The sequence below is a fragment of the Artemia sp. Qi Xiang Cuo genome, chromosome 14 (genome assembly GCF_049724085.1).
Source record: "Artemia sp. Qi Xiang Cuo chromosome 14, ASM4972408v1, whole genome shotgun sequence".
Lineage (NCBI taxonomy): Eukaryota > Metazoa > Arthropoda > Branchiopoda > Anostraca > Artemiidae > Artemia > Artemia sp. Qi Xiang Cuo.
In genome coordinates this window covers 18,228,531-18,250,320 of record NC_142807.1, presented here as the reverse complement: position 1 = coordinate 18,250,320, position 21,790 = coordinate 18,228,531, and the positions used below count along the sequence as shown (strand labels likewise).

The 21,790-nt window shown below is 38.1% G+C and overlaps 1 protein-coding gene across 1 annotated transcript in view; it reads right to left on the bottom strand.

Annotated features, from left to right (window-relative positions):
* LOC148944230 (uncharacterized) overlaps positions 1-21,790 on the bottom strand; it is a 404,320-nt gene that overhangs the window by 232,741 nt on the left and 149,789 nt on the right. Inside the window, exon 3 of the mRNA XM_089099872.1 lies at positions 4,189-4,600. Within this exon, the coding sequence (XP_088955998.1) occupies positions 4,189-4,600 (412 nt within the window). The remainder of the gene's footprint in view (positions 1-4,188; positions 4,601-21,790) is intronic.

Sequence of the window (21,790 nt, the reverse complement as noted above, 5' to 3'; positions counted from 1 at the left end):
ACGAAAATGTAATATAACTTAGTTTTTTGCACCCAGGTGAACAAGTTTAAGTATTTCTAATGATAAAGTTTGCAAATCATCTGCAGATCGTTCATTTGCCCCTGCACGTAATGTCATGGAAATGACTACTGATTCTTCTGAACCTGATTCAGATTCCAGCCCACTCGATTCAGTCGCTTCACAGCGCATTAACCGACAGTCTTCTTTGGCTATAAACGACATTGGATGGTTTTTAAACAAATTGTCCCAACTCGACCCAGCGTCCAGACTTCGCCTGCTACAGAGCTCTTGGGCTACATCCGTTTCACACAGTTTTACTGTATCTAGGAAAGAAAGTTTCAGTTTCAGTTTGTCTGGCTAATTTTTTTCATCTGGCTAATTTTATTCTCCATCTAAGAACGGTGATTTTTTTTGTCGATTTTATTTTTTTTCGTCCGAAACAGAAGGCAAAGGTAACCCTGAGGGCTTAGGTGGACTTATCTGAAAACCCTTCAGAGATTGAAAGGATGCAATTAAATACCACACAATTTCATAAAAACTTTAATGGAACCGCAGACAACTTTGTTGTTGCTGCGGAGAAAAGACAGGATTATATCATTAACCAGATAGAATCAGCAAGGGCAGCCCAGATTAAAGAGAATCGTCAAAAATTGATGTAGATTGCTGAAACAATGATATTTTGCAGAGGGCAACAGCTTGGCCTTCGGAGTACGAATGATCCCGGCGCCAATTTCAGTTGCAAAGCCAGTGCTATCTCAGAATGATGAGAATTTCTGAGTACTTTTACGATTAAGGGCAAGGAGTGGTGATACAAGCTTAGCAAAACACCTTCCTTCTTCAGCAGCAAATTTCAGATTTGTTTCTCTAATTATTCAGAATGGTATGATTGCTGCTTGTGGATAAATACTTCAACATTCCATCGTCAAAAAAGTAAACGCAAGCTCTTTCTTTTCAGTACGAGCTGACGCAACGGCAGACATTTCCAATATGGAGCAACTATCTGTTTGGTTTCGCTACATCTCTGCTGGAAATCTTTACGAGGATTTTCTAGGTTTTGTTTCAGCTACAGCTCTGACTGGTCTAGGCCTCGCTGCGTCAATTCTGCATTTTTTTCACAGCCTTGGGGTTAACCTAAACAAAAAGGTAGACCAGGACTATGATGGCATGGCAGTGATGAACGGCTATCTGAGGGAAGTTCAGGTCGGTACACGCCAACAGTATCTGCAGCCACTTTACGTACACTGTGTCGCACATAGTCTTTATCTTGTCATTTTGTCTGTTTGCTCTATTTTACCATTTTTCAGAATTGTTAAGAATCTTAAGCATTTTTTTGGAACCCTATCTCAAATTTGCAATTTCTACGGTTCTTCACCACTCAGAACCTGAAATCCAAAAGAAAAGATTAATGAAGTATTCTTGGATTCACAAAAACTGAACCTGACTAGACTCTGCGCAACAAGATGGGTCGAGCGCCACGATTCAGTGATCTGTTTTAAAGGGCTTTATCGTCCAATTTTTTGTTTTTTGAAGCTCTGGACGGAAACCGCAATTCAGAAACTTAAAAAGTGTCATGATAATGCCCTTGCCTTTACTGCTGTTTTCAACAATACCCAGTCTTTTGCAATCACTTTAGGGATTGAGATGACTCGCCCAAGAACAAAAGAGAGTAAGAAGTATCATCTTGACGCTCCTGAACTACTCGCTTACTATAGAACCTCTCTGTTTATTCCTTTTCTAGATCACATCATCTCGAATTGGAAGTAGCGCATTAAAAAATGTGCTGTCTCTTCTTAGTATCCTTGTTCCTCCGAAGGTTGTATCTCTTGATCCTAAAACCGTGAAACGGGAGTCTTTGCTTGACTCATATGGTGATATTCTTCTCTAGCTCGACTGCTTGAAGGAAAAAGCTGAACTTTGGAAAATCAAATTGGAAAAATTTTGATCACAGAAGGGCCTCCTTGGGCTCCATCTTACATTCGCAAATCCAACTCCGACTTTTTCCCAAATATTTCTCTTCTTTTGACTGTCCTTGCCATACTACCTCTTAGTACTGCTTCTCAGGAAAGAAGCTTCTACGCTTAATAGGCTGAAAACCTGGCTAAGAAATTCAATTGAACAACAAGGGCTGAGTGGTTTACTATTGCTTGCCATCCATAGAGACATTGATATCTGTCCTGAAAAGTTTATAGATGTTTTTGCCGGGAGGAAAAGTCACCGTTTAGATTTTTTTTTTTTTTTTTTGTAGGTACGTATTTTACTTGACCAAATTCTTGGTCGGTTCTGTAAATATATTAGGCTATGACTACAAAAACTTAGTTTTCTAATGCCTTGCTGCAAAAAAAGAAAAGACAAAAAAAAAAACAGAAAGAAAAAAGACACCCCTTAAAGATACAACAGTATGCTTAGTGGACCCGTCCTCGTTCGCAAGGGCCGAACTGAAAGGTCTGCACGGTCTACCGTTAAAGAAAGTTCACGTAATTTTTTTTTTAGGATAACCCCCGGCTCCACAAAAACTATCCTGTACCCGGCCCTTCTGGGAAATAAGAAAATACTCCCCAATCACAAACTAGCTACGGGAGCATTTGCATGACTAGGTTAAAGGAGGAAAAGAGAAAAGGAGAAAACCATAGCTAAATCGAGTTTTTTCGCCACGAAATAACTTGAAATTATGTTTTACTTCTTTATCCAAGATGTTTTGAAGACAGGTAGAGATGTTCAATTAGTACAGACGATAATTTTACTTGAATGTATAATAGAATTTAGAAATTCCCAAGCTAGTATATTTCAGTTTTATTATTCAAATCTCAGACTTCTTTGCTAGGAAGCAAATCAAATTAGGAGCAAAATTAGTAAAAACTATCAGTAAAAAACTATAGCAGTAAAAAACTATCATTTCACTTCTTTTCAGTGACCTAAACTGAATGTGAGCATATAGTACAGAGGCAGAAAAATAGAATATAACATAAATAAATTTCCTTTTTTTCTAGTATTTGTAACTAATTATGATAGCTGAAGGAGCGGTGGGTAGAACCCCCTTCCATAGCTGCAATAGTTAATGAACAGGTAAGGTTGTTCTTATAAATTTACGGGTGTATTAAACGTCATGCTCCGAAGGGATTTAATGCATTTTTGCTAAGACGTCAGTCCTTTCTAACACAAAAAGACAGTTTCAAATAAAGGGACCCTGACATCCTCCCAGAATTTCCCTGTAGATAATTTCTTATTTTTTCAATATAACTCACATATTTTTGGAAATATCAACCACAACACCCAGCCGTTGATAAATGAATGTTTAGAACAAAGACAGTTTTCATATTCTATGTCATTCAGTGACGTTTTTTTTCTCTTTTTTCCTTTCTTCTTTAAATTATTTCTCGTAAAATTAGCCAGTCATTTTATATTTAGCTCTTCCTGGGCGAAACTAAATTAAAGCTAAATGTAGAAAATTTAAATTTTTGCTCTTTCTTCGTACATCCTGTAAATTTCTTAATATTACGATTTAGCGATTGAATAAATTATATTTAGTAACACTGTAGTTCATTCTCTCTTCTGATCAAAACAAAACAATAACAACTTTCTAACTTTAATACACCTGGAGTATATTTATTTATGCGATTCTATGAGTTGTTTTTTGTACAATGGCAAGACGGCGGAACTCCCCCTCCATCATCTGAGCATAACCCTTGCATGATTACGGCTACGCTAGATTTTGTCCAAATCTAACCTAGTCACAACCATGGTAAAAGTCTGGGGAAAAGTTAGTTTTTTTTCTGTTGCCTTTTTTTCTGGTATTTTGTGCTGCCATTCATTGCCAGGATTAATTGTCTTTTTCTTCCTTGTTCTTTTTTTTCGTTACTTCTGACTGAAGCCGTTCTTTCAATATATTTTTTTTCCGAAGTGTTCTAAAAGTGAGCAAGAGCGCTTGTCACAGACAAAGCCTTCATGGGATTTAAGACGCTCAAAGCCACAAAAAATTGTTGACCGTTGAAAAAGAACGAGTGCAGAAGAAAAGATTTTAGCCAGTGAAAATTTTAAACTACAAATTATCGAACAGAACATTCTTGATGATCTTGATTTTCTGGTAATTATAAATAGATTACCAACAAGCAATCAACCAATATGGAGTAAACAATCTTCTTAGAAGATAGTTTCCATTAACTGATCTCTTAACGATTATAATCAACTTACCATGTCTGTGATAGATTTGCAGGCTGAACAGAATCTGACCACACAAAACGCCGTTTGAGCCAAATCAATCCAATATCATTCAGAAGTACGGTTTTATTGTATGTGTAATCAGGATGGATTTTTGTGCTTTGTACTTTCAGTCTTTGGCCTTCTTCATTATTCAGCAAATTACTTCTACCTGCAACTACTTCCCAACCATTGGTGTCTGCAGTCATATCATCGTCAATACAATGCGCAGCGGTTAGCACCACATTCTTATTAATGATTACACCACCGCATCTATGGCGCATTTTGTATTGGATCGATACCGTAAAAGGATAAATGCGAATGTCTGTTTCTTCACCTCCAGCAATAAAAGGACTAATATAGATTGAAGGTGTGACTTGGGCAACGGTGCCGTCACCACCAAAAACTGTAAAATATTAGAGTTATTCAAGTATTTGAGCTTACAAGCCTTCTTAAGAAAACTGCCGAATTAACAACAACAGTATTAAAAAAAACTATAAGCCTCCCCTTTCTCTAAAATTATGAAAAAAAACAACTTTTTTTTTTCGTTTCTTTGAAAAACTCTTTTATTGATGTATTTTTGTTGAAAAAAATTAAATAAAACAACATAATTTTCCCTCTCAAGATTTAGAAAAACATATTTCTTCCCCTTTACATTTTTGTGACTTGAGGCCACACAATTTGCAGAGCACACTTTTTTGCCTGACACTGACCTAGCTTAACTTGAAAAACTTAAAAGATTTTTATAATGACGAAGTTCGTCGTCGTCCTACGTCAGTTGGCCTTTAAAACTATCAATTATAAATTTACAAATTATTTTAATACTAAAATATTTTAGTCAAGAATGGATGGTGACCTAATAAACAAACAGACTGGCTAATGTGAAAATTATTGCTAGAAAAAAGCAAGGTTTATACCCAATAAGTAAATTTGCATTACCATCACCTTGTTTTATTGAAATTTTTAATGCGGAAATTAAAAAAATATTGATAATTTGTACAACGACATTACTTCATAGTTGAAATATGTAAAAAAAAATAACTATATACTTTAGTTTATCTTAAACTATTACATGGCTATTCCCTCATGTTTGGCTTAGGACAAATTAATTAAATAGTTTTAAATATTATGAATGAATGAATGAATTTTATTAATAACCTGTCTTACAATCAACAGAAAAAGACAGAGCAGAGAAAGAAAAAAAGCAAAACTGGCAAGAAAAACAAATACAAACAGAAAGAACTACATAATAATATAACTATTTGAGAAGGTGGGCCCACTCGTGATCCAGAAGCTCTAGTTTTTTCACGTAATTCTGAATTACCTCAGAGGGTCAATAATTCCATATTTCGCAACAATATGGCAGTTTCTAACAAAAGGTGGTACTTGAAGAAGATATCGGGCATACTTGAAAAATACCGACCATATGTCTTTCTTGTTTCGTGCACTCAGGAGCTTCCAAAAAGGAGACAGGTACAAGACATGAGGCAAAGCTACTGGATTATAAAGACGAGCCAAATATTTGCGGCTTGAGTTGCGACGGCTAGTGACAACACCCGCATAGGCAATGCGGACTTTTTTTTAGAAAGGTGTTCAATAAGCAAAGACTGGGTCTCTCGAAGATTACGACCAATCGGCAGGCCAAGGTATGTAATGTGACTAGACGGTGTTACGGTAATTCCACTAAGCCTGACTGTAGCATTATCTTCAGGGCAATTAAAAAACAAAACAGTAGACTTTTCTACATTAAACTGCAAACCAATATCAGCATAAATTTTTTCAAGACGCGAGAAATTATTTTCTAATGAAGAAAGCAACCGAGACAGATTTAAAAGATCATCTGCAAAACCCAGAAGTGACAAGTCAATATGCTTGCAAATATAACTCGGAGAGATAACCTGTTGTGCATCATTAACACTGTTATTACACAAAGTAGGAGACGTTATAGCCCCTTGCTTAATTCCCTTATGTACGGATATCTCTCCACTAAGGTCACCATCTTGCAAACGAACACGAACCTTGAGGTTCCTATACATATCATGTAGTGACCTTACAATAGAAGAACGCACGCCTCGCTTACACAGCTCAACCAAAATCTGGGCATGAATTCCAGAGTCAAAAGCTCTCCTGACATCATATTGACCTAATATCAAAGTTTCTCGCGAGAGATGAGCATCAAGTAATATGTTAGCAAGAAGATAAAGTACATGGCTGCACCCAAGGCCTTTTCGAAAACCAAACTGGTGTGGAAGCATCTCACACTTATCATAAATCTCATCAAACAAAACAATCTCGAATAGTTTACAAAATACTGAAGATATCATTACTGGCCGATACGAAGAAGGCTGTTCGGCTGGCTTCCCCTTCTTTAATATCGGGATAACCATACCCAGACTAAAGCAACTCGGGACTATCCCTTGTGTCAAAATCATCTGAAACAGAAGGGCAATGTGATGGTAAAGAACATAACCTCCTAAAGAGATATGTAGAGCACAAATACTATCACAGCCTTTTGAGTATACCTTTTTCAGCTTTTTAACGGCCTATCAAATTAAGACCGGTGACACTGAGAAATCGTTGAAGGTGTCGGTAAGTATAGAAACCAGCTCATTCTCGTAATTAGACTGCAGAACCGGATCAGTCGCTTTGAACTCGGACTCAAAGTAAGCACTCCACTGATTAGCAGAAATATTAGACGTAGGCTTAGCTTCTTCAGGCTTAAACCGAATCGACCAAATAAGGTTCGGATTCTTACTGAGCTTTTGCACAAAATTTTCTTTGAGGGTTGCACGGTGGGCATCTAACGCTTTATTGAACTTTCGCTTCGTATGGATTCGAATCTCGTCCACTATTCCACTTCGTGGCTTCCCGCTATCATGCAAAACTTTCAGCCATAGCTTCGCTGACGCACAAGCCACCGCTAGCTCCAGATCTCTAGACCACCCTTTCACCTGCGATCTATTACGGATACGCTTCACAGGAACTGCTACTCTCCGTGATACTCAGAGCATGCGATATTTCTGCACAGCACATGTTTATCTGCAGACGTATTTCACTTTCACTGCAATACGAGTTTGCATTTCTCTGCAACAGATGGAAGGGAACTTTTATTTTACTCAGGATATCGCCAGAAGTGTCCGCAAAGAGATCATTCGACACTTACTTCCAGTCACTGTATACTCTCCATTGGGATTTGCACGGACAGAACAACTTTGGACTGTCCAGTGTTATTATCAATGACAAAGGCAAATGGTCAGAGTATGAACCCTCAGCTGCAACTTTTACTTCGTCACTCACCGGGAAGTTCGTTAACACATGGTCAAGATTTGAGACGGTGTTGGCAACACTGATAAATGTGTAAGTTTTGTCCTTATCAACGACATTTAACTGATCAGGAAGGGAACCTATAACGATTTGAGTCCTTTCAGATTCGGTATTAAGTAGGTCAGAGTTGAAGTCCCCTATTAATAGAACTTTTTATTCCTAGAATTCTTCACGAAACGGCTTAGCTGAGTACATGCAGCCGTGAACTTGCTGTCCGAGAGGCTAGATCTTTAATTAGTAGGAAGATTATCTAGCAGCTTAAATTAAACTCTGGAATTAAAGCCAATAGAAATGGCTAAGTAAACTCCATTACATACTTATACTACTAAATGATGTGCCACTAAATGACAGTATTTTGCGAAGATTGTCAGGAATAAAAGTACTCAGGGTTCTCGTTTACAGGGAGAATCTAACCCTCAGTCAGTTTTCTATTAATAGAAAATCATTTGAGACTACTCTTTCTGGCTTATGGATTATTTCTGGTATAACGTTAAGATATTTATGATTTGTTTAAGATAGTTGTGGTCATTTGGAAAACGGGGAAAATTAATATTTGGTTTTTGTGAATAATGAGCTACAGGTATGATTGCACATTTTGGTTCGGTAATGGGACTATTTTTTGAGCGCCCTTTTATAAAAGTATCACATCACTAGTATCTCAAGAATGGCCTAGATGATCGACTTGGGATTTTTAGGTTCTTTTGAGTGAAAGGGAAGAAAGTTAAGGTGATCAAAGTGTTGTGTCAAGGCGGAACAAATTGCCTGAATTGCCTGAATTTTTATGCACTGTCTTTCTTTAAGAGACTGGAATTTGTTCAGAGGAAAAGTACCAAGGTTAATAGAAAATTGTTTTATTGCAAGGCTATTTAAAAAGTGTCTACAGCATCTTTTATTCTAAAAAGTATAAACATGCTTAGGAATCTACTTTCTACAGAAACCAAACTAATGCCTCTATAATTACCATAGTCACACTTATTAACCTTCTTATAGACGGGCCAAAGTAAGATTTCAGTAGAAATGCTTATTTACATACAGACGGGACAAGACCATTGACCCCCCACGAGGTAGAATACAGGGGGGAGAAGATGACAGCCAATCAGAGGAGTACAATCTGTGTACAAACAAGACCACATCCTCTTTCTAGGCCAATCACGGGAGTCGGAAATACTAACTATACAAGATTATAAGCCTATTTCTAAAGAGATAGAAATTTTATTTTAATAAGGTTTCATCCTTTAGACTTAGAGATAAATTCCGGAATTGTTATTATTTCGAAGCCTGGGCTCTAAAGAGATAGAAATTCTATTTTAATAAGGTTTCGTTCCCTTTAGGATGAGAGATAAATTCTGGAATTATTATTTTGAAGCCTTAATAGTGTAACTAGGACATCTTAGATAATTTTAATAGACTCAAACGAGATACAATGAGATGAAGACGGATTGAACATATTTAACGCGGGAATTGTTTCCTAGGGATTTTAAATGTGTCAATGCATGGTTGCCAAAACGAAGGAACATTCAGAAGTCACTTTTAAGGGATTACTTGGGCGAAATAGATTGAGACATTTTAGGGGATGATTTGGGCGAAACAGATTGAGAGGGATTGAGAGAGATTAAGAGAGATTGAGAGATTAAGAGAGGTTGACAGATTAAGAGAGGTTGAGAGATTAAGAGAGATTGAGAGATTAAGAGATATTGAGAGAAATGAAGAGAATGTTGGACAAATTTAGTAACTGGATTTAGTGATTTAGTGAGTTTGGGCTTATAAATAACGCCTAAAAGACCTTATTTTTCTCCTAATGTAAATTTCGTCTAACGACATGACTTTTTTTGAATATTCTCGTTTATTTGATCGAAACTGTTTAATAATAATAAAAATTGGGGTACTATTTTCCTCAACAAGGTATAGTTTCGGAGAGCTGTTAAGGAAAATTGGTATAGGAGAATCATACCAAAGAGAGCGATAGAGACAAAAAACACATAGAAATATATAAATTCAGAAATGAAATCCAACAGAGACAGGCAATGTAACAGGCAAACACCTGCCTAGACACATAGACAAAGAGAGTGAGAGAAACAAAATATGCATACAAACACATAGATTCAGACATACAAACCCTGAAAGACAGACATTGGGATAAGCAAAGACCCAGACACATAGGCAAAGAAAGTGAGAGAGACAAAACACATACAAATATATAGATTCAGATATACAAACCGATAGAGAGAGGCACTATAATATGCAAACACCAACCCAGGCACAAAGGCAGGAAGAGTGAGAGAGACAAAAACACATACAAATATAGACAAAAAAACATACAAATATATAGACTAAGCCATGCAGACCGACAGAGAAAGGCACTGTGACATGCAAACACCAGCCCTGACACATAGGCGAAGAGAATAGGAGGGACAAAAACACATAGAAATACATAGATTACGACATACAAAAATAAAAACTACCACACCAACCCAGACAAACAGACAGAGAATGTGAAAAACACATACAAATACATAGATTCAGACATACAAACCGACAAAGACAGGCAGTGGGACAAACAAACACCCGCTCAGACACACATGCAAAGAGATTAAGAGACAAAAAATGCATACGAACACATAGATTAAGACACCCGCAAGAGACAAGTGACAGGCAAACATGCACTGGGACAGGCAAGTACCCACCCAGACACATAGACAAAGAGAGTGAGAGAGACAAAAAATGCATACAGACACATAGATTCAGACATACATACCCTGAAAGAAAGACATTGGGATAAGCAAACACTCACCCAGGCATCTGAAGTGTCTTTAGAATAGATGCATTTAAGTATTATTTAAGATAATTCTTCGCAAAAACATAGCCACAAAGACGAACATACACAGACACAAACATAAAACACACACACACACACAAACATAGACACACACAGACACTAGGCACTTCGACATGCAAACACCAGCCCAGATACATATGCAAAGAGAGTGAGAGAGACAAAAACACATACAAATACATAGATTCCAACATACAAACATCCAAACTGACATATCAACCCAAACACATAGGCAAAGAGAGTGAGAGAGACAAAAAAAATATAAATATATAGATTTAGACATTCTAACCGACATAGACAGGCACTGTGACATGTAAACATCAGCCCAGACACATATGCAAAGAGAGGGATAGGGACAAAAAAATACATCAAACACATAGATTTCGACATACAAACATTCAAACTAGCACATAGAGATGCATAGATTCAGAAAACACCCACCTAGACACACAGGCAAAGAGAGTGAGAGACAAAAAATGCATAAAAACACATAGATTCAGAACACCCGCCCAGACAAACAGGCAAACGGAGTGAGAGAGACAAAAACACATACACATATATAGATTCAGACATACAAACCAACAGAGACAGGCACTGTGACATGCAAACATCAGCCCTGACACATAGGCAAAGAGAGTGGAAGAGACAAAAACACATACAAAGACATAGATTCCGCCATAAAAACATACAAACTAACACACCAACCCAGACAAACAGACTAAAAGAGTGAGAAACACATACAAATACATAGATTCAGACATACAAACCGACAAAGACAGGCAGTTGGGCAAGCAAACACCCGCTCAGACACATATACAAAGAGAGTAAGAGACAAAAAATGCATACAAACACATAAATTTAGACATACAAGCCGAGAAGGACAAGCATTGGGATATGCAAACACCCACCCAGACAAACAGGCAAGATAGTGAGAAACACACACAAATATATATTTTCAGACATACAAACCAGCAAACACAGGCAATGGGACAAGCAAACATCCGTCTAAACACGCAGGCAATGAGAGTGAGAGACAAAATGTATACAAAAACATAGGTTCGGACATACAAACCAAGAAAGACAAGCATTATGATAAGCAAACTCCCACCCAGACACAGAGATAAAGAGAGTGATAAGGACAAAAAACACATAAAAATATATAGATTCAGAAATACAATCCAACAGAGACAGGCAATGTAGCAGGTAAACACCTGCCTAGACACATAGACAAAAAGAGTGAGAGAGACAAAAAATGCATACGAACACATAGATTCAGACATACAAACCCTGAAAGACAGACATTGGGATAAGCAAAGACCCAGACACATATGCAAAGAAAGTAAGAAAGACAAAAAAAAACAAAAATATATATATTCAGATATACAAAACCGACAGAGACAGGCACTATAACATGCAAACACCAGCCCAGGCACATAGGCAGGAAGAGTAAGAGAGACAAAAACACATACAAATATATAGACAAAGACATACAGACTGACAGAAACAGGCACTGTGACATGCAAACACCAGCCCTGACACATAGACAAAGAGAATGGGATGGACAAAAACACACAGAAATACATAGATTCCGACATACAAAAATACAAACTAACAAACCAACCCGAACAAACAGACAAAGAATGTGCAAAACACATACAAATACATAAATTCAGACATACAAACCGACAAAGACAGGCAGTGGGACAAACAAACACCCGCTGAGATGCACATGCAAAGAGATTAAGAGACAAAAAATGCATACGAACACATAAATTCAGACATACAACCCGAGAAAGACATGCATTGGGATAAGCTAATACCAGCCCTGACACAGAGGCAAAAAGAGGGAGAGATACATACAAATAAATATATTCAGACACACAATCAGAGAAAGATAGGCACTTTAGACACACAAACCAACAAATACAACCCATTCAAACAATATAAACTGACAAAGACAGACACTGTGACAAGCGAGTACCCACCCAAACACACAGGCTTAGAGAGTGCAAACACCAGCCCAGACACATATGCAGGGAGAGTGAGAGAGACAAAAACACATACAAACACATAAACTCCGACATACAAACCGACAAAGGCAGACACTGGGACAAGTAAGCACCCACCCAGACACATATGCGCAGAGAGTGAGAGAGACAAAAACAGTAACATACAAATAGATTTATAAATACAAACTGTTAAACACAGGCACTGGGATAAGCAACCACCTTTCAAGACACATACCACCCAGACACACAGACCTAGAGAGTGAGAGAGACAAAAACATATACAAAAAACAGAGTTGTACATACAATCCGACAAAGACAAGCAGTGGAACAAGCCAACACCCACCCAGACATCCACAGAGAGACAAAAACACATACAAATATATAGATTCTGATATACAAACCGACAAGATTTATACACACAAACCAACAAAGACAGAAAGTGGAACAAGCGAACACCGGCCCAGACATAAACGCAAAGAGAATAAGAGAGACAAAAAAAAACACATACAAATATATATATATATTCAGATATACAAACCGACAAAGACAGGCACAGGGATATGCAAGTACACCGCCCAGACACACAGACATAGAGAGTGAGAGAGACAATAACATATACAAACACATAAACTCAGACATACAAACCGACGAAGGCAGGCACTAGGACATACAAGTACCAACCCCGACACACAGGCCTAGAGATTGAGAGAGACAAAAAAAGATATACAAACAAATATATCTATACATACCAACCGATAATGATATGCCCTAAGACAAGCAACCGCCTGTCCAGACACATAGGATTAAAGAGACGAAAACATATACAAATACATAGAAACTAACAAAGACAGACAGTGGAAAAAGCAAACCCTCGCCCAGACACACAAGCAAAAAGAGTGAGATACACTTACAAATACATAGATTCAGACATACAAACCGTGAAAATCCGGCCCTTCAGACATACAGACCAACAAAGACAGACAGTGGGACAAGCAAACACTCACCCAAACAAGCAAGCAAAAAGAGTAAGAGACAAAAACAAATACAAATATTCAGACATACAAACCGAGAAAGACAGACACTTCAGACTTACAAACCAACAAAGACAAACACTGGGAGTTGCAAACACCAACCCTGACAAACAGACAAAGAGAGTATCAAACACATACAAATACATAGATTCAAACATAGCAACCGAGAAAGACAGGCACTGGGACAAGCAAACACCCACCCAAAGACACAAGTAAAAAGAGTGAGAGACACATCCAAATAAATAGATTCAGACATACAAACCGAGAAAGACAGACACTGGGATAGGCAAACACCTGCCCGCACGCTCTGTCAAAGAGAGTGAGAAACGCATACAAATACGTAGATTCAGACATACAAACTGAGAAAGAAATGCACTGGAATAAGTAAACACCCGCCCAAACACACAAGCAAAAAGAGTGAGAGACACATACAAATATACAGATTCACACATACAAACCAAGAAACACCGTTCCCAAGTTAGGTTCATTTAGGTTCACTTATCGTGGCCCCACGATAAGTGAACCTAAATGAACTTAAATTGGGATCGGTGTTTCCATGTTCCCAGTGCATGGCTTTGTATATTTGTATGTCTGCATCTGTGTATTTGTATGTGTTTCTCACTTTCTTTGCCTATGTTTCTGGGTGGGTGTTTGCATGTCACAGTGCCTTTCGGTTTGTATGTCTGAATCCATATTTTTGTATGTGTCTCTAACTCTCTAAGTCTGTGTGTCTGACTGGGTACTGGCATGTCCCTGTGCCTTTCTTTGTCGGTTTGTATATATGAATCTATATATTTGTATGTGTTTTTGTTTCCCTTTTTCTCTTTGTGTATATGTCTGGGATGGTGTTTGCTTGTTCCACTGCCTGTCTTTTTTGGTTTGTATATCTGAATCCATGTATTTGTGTGTGTCTCTCACTCTCTTTATCTGTTTGTCAGGGTTGGAGTTTGCAAGTCGTATTGTTTGTCTTTGTTGGTTAATATGTTTGAAGTGCCTGTCTTTCTCGGTTTGTATGTCTGAATCTATGTTTTTGTATGTCTCTAACTCTTTTTGCTTGTGTATCTGGGCGGGTGTTTGCTTGTCCCACTGTCTGGCATTGATGGTTTGCGTGTTTGAAGCGCCTGTCATTCTCGGTTTGTATGTCTGAATACATGTATTTGTATGTGTCTCTCACCCTCTTTGACTGTGTGTCTGGACGGGTGTTTGTTTATCCCAGTGCATGTCTTTCTCAGTTTGTATGTCTAAATCTATTTATTTGTATGTGTTTCTCACTCTCTTTGCCTGTGTGTGTCTGGGTGGGTGTTTGCTTATCCCAGTGTCTGTCTTTCTAGGTTTGTATGTCTGAGTCTTTTTATTTGTATGTGTCTCTCACTCTTTTTGCTTGTGTTTTTGGGCGTGTGTTTGCTTGTCCCACTGCCTGTCTTTCTCGGTTTGTATTTCTGAATCTATGTATTTGTTTGTCTCTCTCATTCTCTTTGTCTATGTGTCTGGGTGATTGTTTTCAAGTCTGAGTGTTTGTCTTTTATGGATTGTATATCTGCGTTTCATTTCTTTCTCGGTTTGTATGTTTGAATCTATATGTTTGTATTTGTCTCTTATTCTTTTTGCTTGTGTTTCTGGGCGGGTGTTTGCTTATCCCACTGTCTGTCTTTGTTGGTTTTTTATGTCTAAAGTACCTGTCTTTCTCTGTTTGTATGTCTGAATCTATGTATTTGTATGTGTTTCTCACTCTCATTGCCAGTGTGTGCGGGCAGGTGTTTGCTTAAACAGAAAGGCACAGTGCCTGTCTTTCTTGGTTTGTATGTCAGAATCTATGTATTTGTATGTGTCTCTCACTCTTTTTGCTTGTGTGTTTGGGCGGGTGTTTGCTTTTCCCACTGCCTGTCTTTCTCAGTTTGTATGTCTGAATCTATGTATTTGTATGTGTTTGAAACTGTCTTTTTCTGTTTGTCAGGGTTGGTGTTTGCAAGTCCCAGTGTTTTTCTTTGTTGGCTTGTAAGTCTGACGTGCCTGTCTTTCTCGGTTTGTATGTCTGAATCTATGTATTTTGTGTGTGTCTCTTACTCTTTTTGCTTGTGTGTCTGGGCGTGTACTTGCTTGTCCCACTGTCTGTCTTTGTTGGTCTGTATGTCTGAAGTGCCTGATTTTCACGGTTTGTATGTCTGAATCTATGTATTTGTAAGTGTCTCTCACTCTTTTTGCTTGTGTGTCTGGGCGAGGGTTTGCTTTTTCCACTGTCTGTCTTTGTTAGTTTATATGTCTGAATCTATGTGTTTGTATATATTTCGTCTCTTTAATCCTATGTGTCTGGACAGGCGGTTGCTTGTCTTAGGGCATATCATTATCGGTTGGTATGTATAGATATATTTGTTTGTATATCTTTTTTTGTCTCTCTCAATCTCTAGCCCTGAGTGTCTGGGTTGGTGCTTGTATGTCCCAGTGCCTGTCTTTGTCTGTTTGTGTGTCTTAGTTTATGTTTTTCTATGTGCTTTTGTCTCTCTAAATCTCTAAGGCTGTGTGTCTGGACGGTGTACTTGCTTGTCCCTTTGCCTATCTTTATCGGTTTGTATATCTGAATCAATATATTTGCATGTGTTTTATTTTTGTCTCTCTTATTCTCTTTGCGTGTATGTCTGGGCGCGTGTTAGTTTGTTGCCTTGCCTGTCTTAGTTGGTTTTTATGTATAAATACTGTCAGTTTTTAATTTTGAACAAATGCTTATGTATGTGTTTTTGTGTCTCTTATTCACTCTGTGTGTATATCTGGGCGGGTGTTTGTTAGTTCCACTCCCTGTCTTTATGTGTTTGTATATATAAATCTCTCTGTTTGTATTTGCTTTTGTCTCTCTCACTCTCTAGGTCTCTGTGTCTGGGTGGTACGTGTCTTGACATGTGGTTTCTTGTCCCAGTGCCCGTCTTTATCGGTTTCTATGTATAAATCTATTTTTTTGTTTATATTTTTGTCTCTCTCACTCTCTAAGCATGTATGTCTGGGTGGGTGCTTGCTTGTCCCAGTGTCTGTCTTTGTCGGTTTGAATGTCGGAGTTTATGTGTTTGTATGTGTTTTTGTCTCTCTCACTCTCTCTGCCTATGTGCCTGGGCTGGTGTTTACATGTTACAGTGCCTGTCTCTGTCGGTTTGTATATCTGAATCTATTTGTTTGTATATATTTTTGTCTCTCTCACTCTCTTTGTCTATGTGTCTGGGTGAGTGTTTGCTTATCCCAATGTCTGTCTTTCAGGGTTTGTATGTCTGAATCTATGTGTTTGTATGCATTTTTTGTCTCTCTCACTCTCTTTGTCTATGTGTCTGGGTGGGTACTTGCCTGTCCCAGTGCATGTCTTCGATGGTTTTTCTTTGTCGGTTTATATGTCTGAGTTTATGTATTTGTATGTGTTTTTGTCTCTCTCACTCTCTAAGCCTGTGTGTTTGGGTGGGTACTCGCTTGTCCAAGTACCTGTTTTTGTCAGTTTATATTGTTTGAATGGGTTGTCTTTGTTGGTTTGTGTGTCTAAAGTGCCTGTCTTTCTCTGATTGTGTGTCTGAATATATTTATTTGTATGTGTCTCTCCCTCTTTTTGCCTGTGTGTCTGGGCTGGTGTTAGCTTATCCCAATGCATGTCTTTCTCGGGTTGTATGTCTGAATTTATGTGTTCGTATGCATTGTTTGTCTCTAAATCTCTTTGCATTTGTGTCTGAGCGGGTGTTTGTTTGTCCCACTACCTGTCTTTCTCGGTTTGTATGTCTGAATCTATGTATATGTATGTGTTTTTCACATTCCTTGTCTGTTTGTATGTTTGTATGTAGGAACCTATGTATTTCTAGGTGTTTTTGTGCCTCCCACTCTCTTTGCCTATGTGTCAGGACTGTATTTGCATGTCAAAGTGCCTGTCTCTGTCGGTTTGTATGTATTAATCTATATATTTGCATGTGTTTTTGTTTCACTCACTCTCCCTGCCTATGTGCCTGGGCTGGTGTTTGCGTGTTACAGTACCTGTCTCTGTCGGTTTATATATCTGAATCTATATATTTGTATGTGTTTTTGTCACTTTCACTCTCTTTGCCTATGTGTCTCGGTAAGTGTTTGCTTATCCCAATGTCTGTCTTTCAGGGTTTGTATGCCTGAATCTATGTGTTTGTATGCATTTTTTGTCCCTCTCACTATCTTTGTCTATGTGTCTATGCAGGTGTTTGCCTGTTACATTGCCTGTCTCTGTTTGTTTATATTTCTGAATCTACATATTTGTATGTGTTTTTTTATCTCTCTCACTCTCTTTGCCTGTGTGTATCTGTGCAGGTGTTTGCTTGTCCTTGTGCCTGTCTTTGTCAGTTTGTATTTCTGAATCTTTGTATTTGTATGTGTCTCTCACTCTCTTTGCTTGTTTCTTTGGGTGTGTGTTTACGTGTCCCACTGCCTTTCTTTCTCGGTTTGTATGTCTGGATCTATGTATTTGTATGTGTTTTACCCTCTGTTTGTCTGTTTGTCTGGGTAGGCGTTTGCATGACCCATTGTTTGTCTTTGATGCTTTGTAAGTCTGAAGTGTCTGTCTTTCTCGGTTTGTATGTGTGAATCTATGTATTTGTGTACGTCTCTCACTCCTTTTGCTTGTGTGTCTGGGCGAGGGTTTTGTTATTCCAGTGCATGTCTTTCTCGCCTTGTGTGTCTGAATCTACGTATTTGTATGTGTTTCTAATTCTCTTTGCCAGTGTGTGCGGGCAGGTGATTGCTTATCCCAGGGCATGTCTTTCTCGGTTTGTATATCTGAATCTATGTATTTGTATGTGTCTCTCACTCTTTTTGCTTGTGTGTTTGGGCGGGTGTTTGCTTATCCCACTGCCTGTCTTTCTCAGTTTGTATGTCTGAATCTATGTATTTGTATGTGTTTGAAACTCTCTTTGTCTGTTTTTCAGGGTTGGGGTTTGCAAGTCCCAGTGTTTGTCTTTGTTCGCTTGTAAGTCTGAAGAGCCTGTCTTTCACGGTTTGTATATCTGAATCTATGTATTTGTATGTGTCTCTCACTCTTTTTGCTTGTGTGTCTGGGCGGGGATTTGCTTTTTCCACTGTCTGTCTTTGTTGTTTTATATGTCTGAATCTATGTGTTTGTATATATTTTCGTCTCTTTAATCTTATGTGCCTGGACAGGTGGTTTCTTGTCCTAGGGCATATCTTTATTGGTTTGTATGTATAGATATATTTGTTTGTATATCTTTTTTTGTCTCTTTCAATCTCTAGCCCTGAGTTTCTGGGTTGGTGCTTGTATGTCCTAGTGCCTGTCTTTGTCGGTTTGTATGTCTAAGTTTATGTGTTTGTATATGTTTTTGTCTCTCTCACTCTCTATGCCTGTGAGTCTGGGTGGGGTACGTGCTTGTCCCATTGCCTGTCTTTGTCGGTTTGTATATCTGAATTTATTTATTTGTATGTGTCTTTTGTCTCTCTTATTCTCTTTGCCTGTATGTCTGGGCGGGTCTTTGCTTGTTCCATTACCTGCCTTTGTTGGTTTGTGTGTATAAATCCTGTCGGTTTGTATATCAGAATCTATATATTTGTGTGTGTTTTTGTGTCTCTTATTCTCATTACGTGTATGTCTGGGTGGGTGTTTGCTAGTTCCACTGTCTTTCTTTGTCGGTTTGTATATATTACTCTCTCTGTTCGTATATGTTTTGGCTCTATCACTCTCCAGGTCTGTCTGTCTGGGTGGTATGAGTCTTGACAGGTGGTTGCTTGCCCAAGTGCCTGTCTCTGTCGGTTTCTATTTATAAATCTATTTATATGTTTATGTATTTGTCTCTCTCACTCTCTACGCATGTGTGTCTGGGTTGGTGTTTGCTTGTCCCAGTGCCTGTCTTTGTCGGTTTGTTTGTCTGAGCTTATGTGTTTGTATGTGTTTTTGTCTCTCTCACTCTCTAAGCCTGTGTGTTTGGGCGGGTACTCGCTTGTCACACTACCTGTCTTTGTCAGTTTATATTGTTTGACTGGGTTGTCTTTGTTGGTTTGTATCTATGTGTTCGTATGCATTTTTTGTCTCTTAATCTCTTTGCCTGTGTGTCTGAGCGGGTGTTTTTTTGTCCCACTACCTGTCTTTGTCGGTTTGTATGTCTGAATTTATGTATTTGCATGTGTTTTTCAAATTCTTTGTCTGTTTGTCTGGGTTGGTGTCTTAGTTTGTATGTCGGAAATTATGTATTTCTGTGTGTTTTTGTCCCTCCCACTCTCTTTGCCTATGTGTCAGGGCTGGTGTTTGCATGTCACAGTGCCTGTTTCTGTCGGTTTGTATGTATTAATCTATATATTTGCATTTGTTTTGTCTCTCTCACTCTCCCTGCCTATGTGCCTGGGGTGGTGTTTGCATGTTACAGTACTTGTCTCTGTTGGTTTATATATCTGAATCTATATATTTGTATGTGTTTCTGTCTCTCTCACTCTCTTTGCCTATGTGTTTGGGTGAGTGTTTGCTTATCCCAATGTCTGTCTTTCAGGATTTGTGTGTCTGAATCTATGTGTTTGTATGCATTTTTGTCTCTCTCACTCTCTTTGTCTGTGTGTCTGGATGGGTTTTTGCTTATTCTAAAGCTTGTCTTTCTCGGTTTGTACGTCTGAATCTACGTGTTTGTATACATTTTGTCTCTCACACTCATTGCCTGCGTGTCTGGACCGATATTTGCTTGCCCATTGCTAGTCTTTGCTGGTTTGTATGTCTGAATCTATGTATTTGTGTGTGTTTCTCACAATCTTTCCTGTGTAAGGAGGCCTTATTTTGTGTAAATTTCGTACCTCAGTATTATTATAGCTTGGAATTCCCTTTCGCTTCTTGGATAAGAAATATAGCGAAAATTTCAAAATACCTTGAATTTGAAAATAACTGCTCTTTTCGTAGCTAGCCATAAATCTTGTAGTGACACTCCTCTTCACAAGAATCAAACGAACTATGAGCCTGTGACAAATATTTAAAGACCTAATTTAGACCAGTTTGGTTATAAAACAAAAAGGAAAGCAAGGCCTTGAAAGACTGGAAAAGAAACTACTTTTTAACAAAAAGTGGTTGATTGGCTAAGAGAGAGGGAAGGTTGCTAAACGGATCAAGTAGCAAAAGGAATATAACTTACGGATGGGAGACAAATCGGGGTAGTTTTGCCTCGGAAACAAGGTAGTCTTTTTCGGAATTAACAGCGAGTAAGTATTTTACTTTGTAATTAAGGTAGAACACCACTGTTTGTCTGAATTCCCCTTGGAGATAAAAGTTTGAAGATAAAATTAAAATAAGAAGAAAACCTCTAAGGATTTCTGTCACTTGGAGATAAAAGTTGGAAGATAAAATTGAAATAAGAAGAAAATTTCCGCTTAGACAAGGCTTGAGCCATTTGGACAAAACAGCATTTTAAGGTTAAAATAAGCTAAATTAAATTTCTTCCCAGAAATTTAAAATTTGAATAATTGAGGGTTCAAAGAGGAAAGAAACCTTAACCAAGGAGTAAACGTTAGAAGAACCCTTTGTGCTCCCCTTTTTCAGCCTAGAGTTCCTTGGAACTTAGCTTGACTGTATAAAGACCTTATATCCGAAAATTGGAATTATCGGACAACAACCTTACTTGCCCCCCCCCCCCTCTGTGCAATCTTCAGACGTTTATACGTCGGAGAACACTGTTCCCTTTTTAATGATTCTTTCATTTCGTTAAACCCGTACTGCATGTTTATTCAAAGGTGGCCTCGATAATTATACAGATAGGTTAGGGGAAAAGGGAATAATATTGTCAGTTTAAGAATTTCCAGACCTTTATGTCCAGATATTTTCAATTGAGAGTTTTCATTGCTAAGGTTAAAGCTTACTAAAGGTCCAAGGAACACACAACTTTTTTCAAGAAAAAAGGGTTAATGTAAATTAGAATAAAATCAGGTACAGTTATTCCGAGCTTGGCTCAGCAATAGTTTGAACTAAAGGATTTTAATACCCCAGAACTCAAGCCTTGACTAACTATTCAAGTATAACTCTTTTAAGTAGAAACATTCAATAGCCTAGAATTAACTTAATCTTTTTCTTTTCGGTAACATTGGTGGATTGAACAAGTAGACCATAGACATTAGACCTAGAAGAGGTCTAGAAATATTCAATATAATCAGAATTAGAATATTTTTCTTTTATCTTCTTTTGTAATAAAAATCAGTTGTCACTGAATTCTGAGTACCGATTTCTTACGCAAAGCTTCAGTTTGTAACACGCTGCCAAAATTATTAGCCCTGATAGTAGGGACAACCTTACACCTGTTTGTCTGGGTGGGTGTTTGCATATCCCAATGCTTGTCCTTCTCGGTTTGTATGTCTAAATTTATGTGTCTGTATGCATTTTGTCTCTTACTCTCTTTGTATGTGTGTCTGAGCGGGTGTTTGCTTGCCCAACTGCCTGT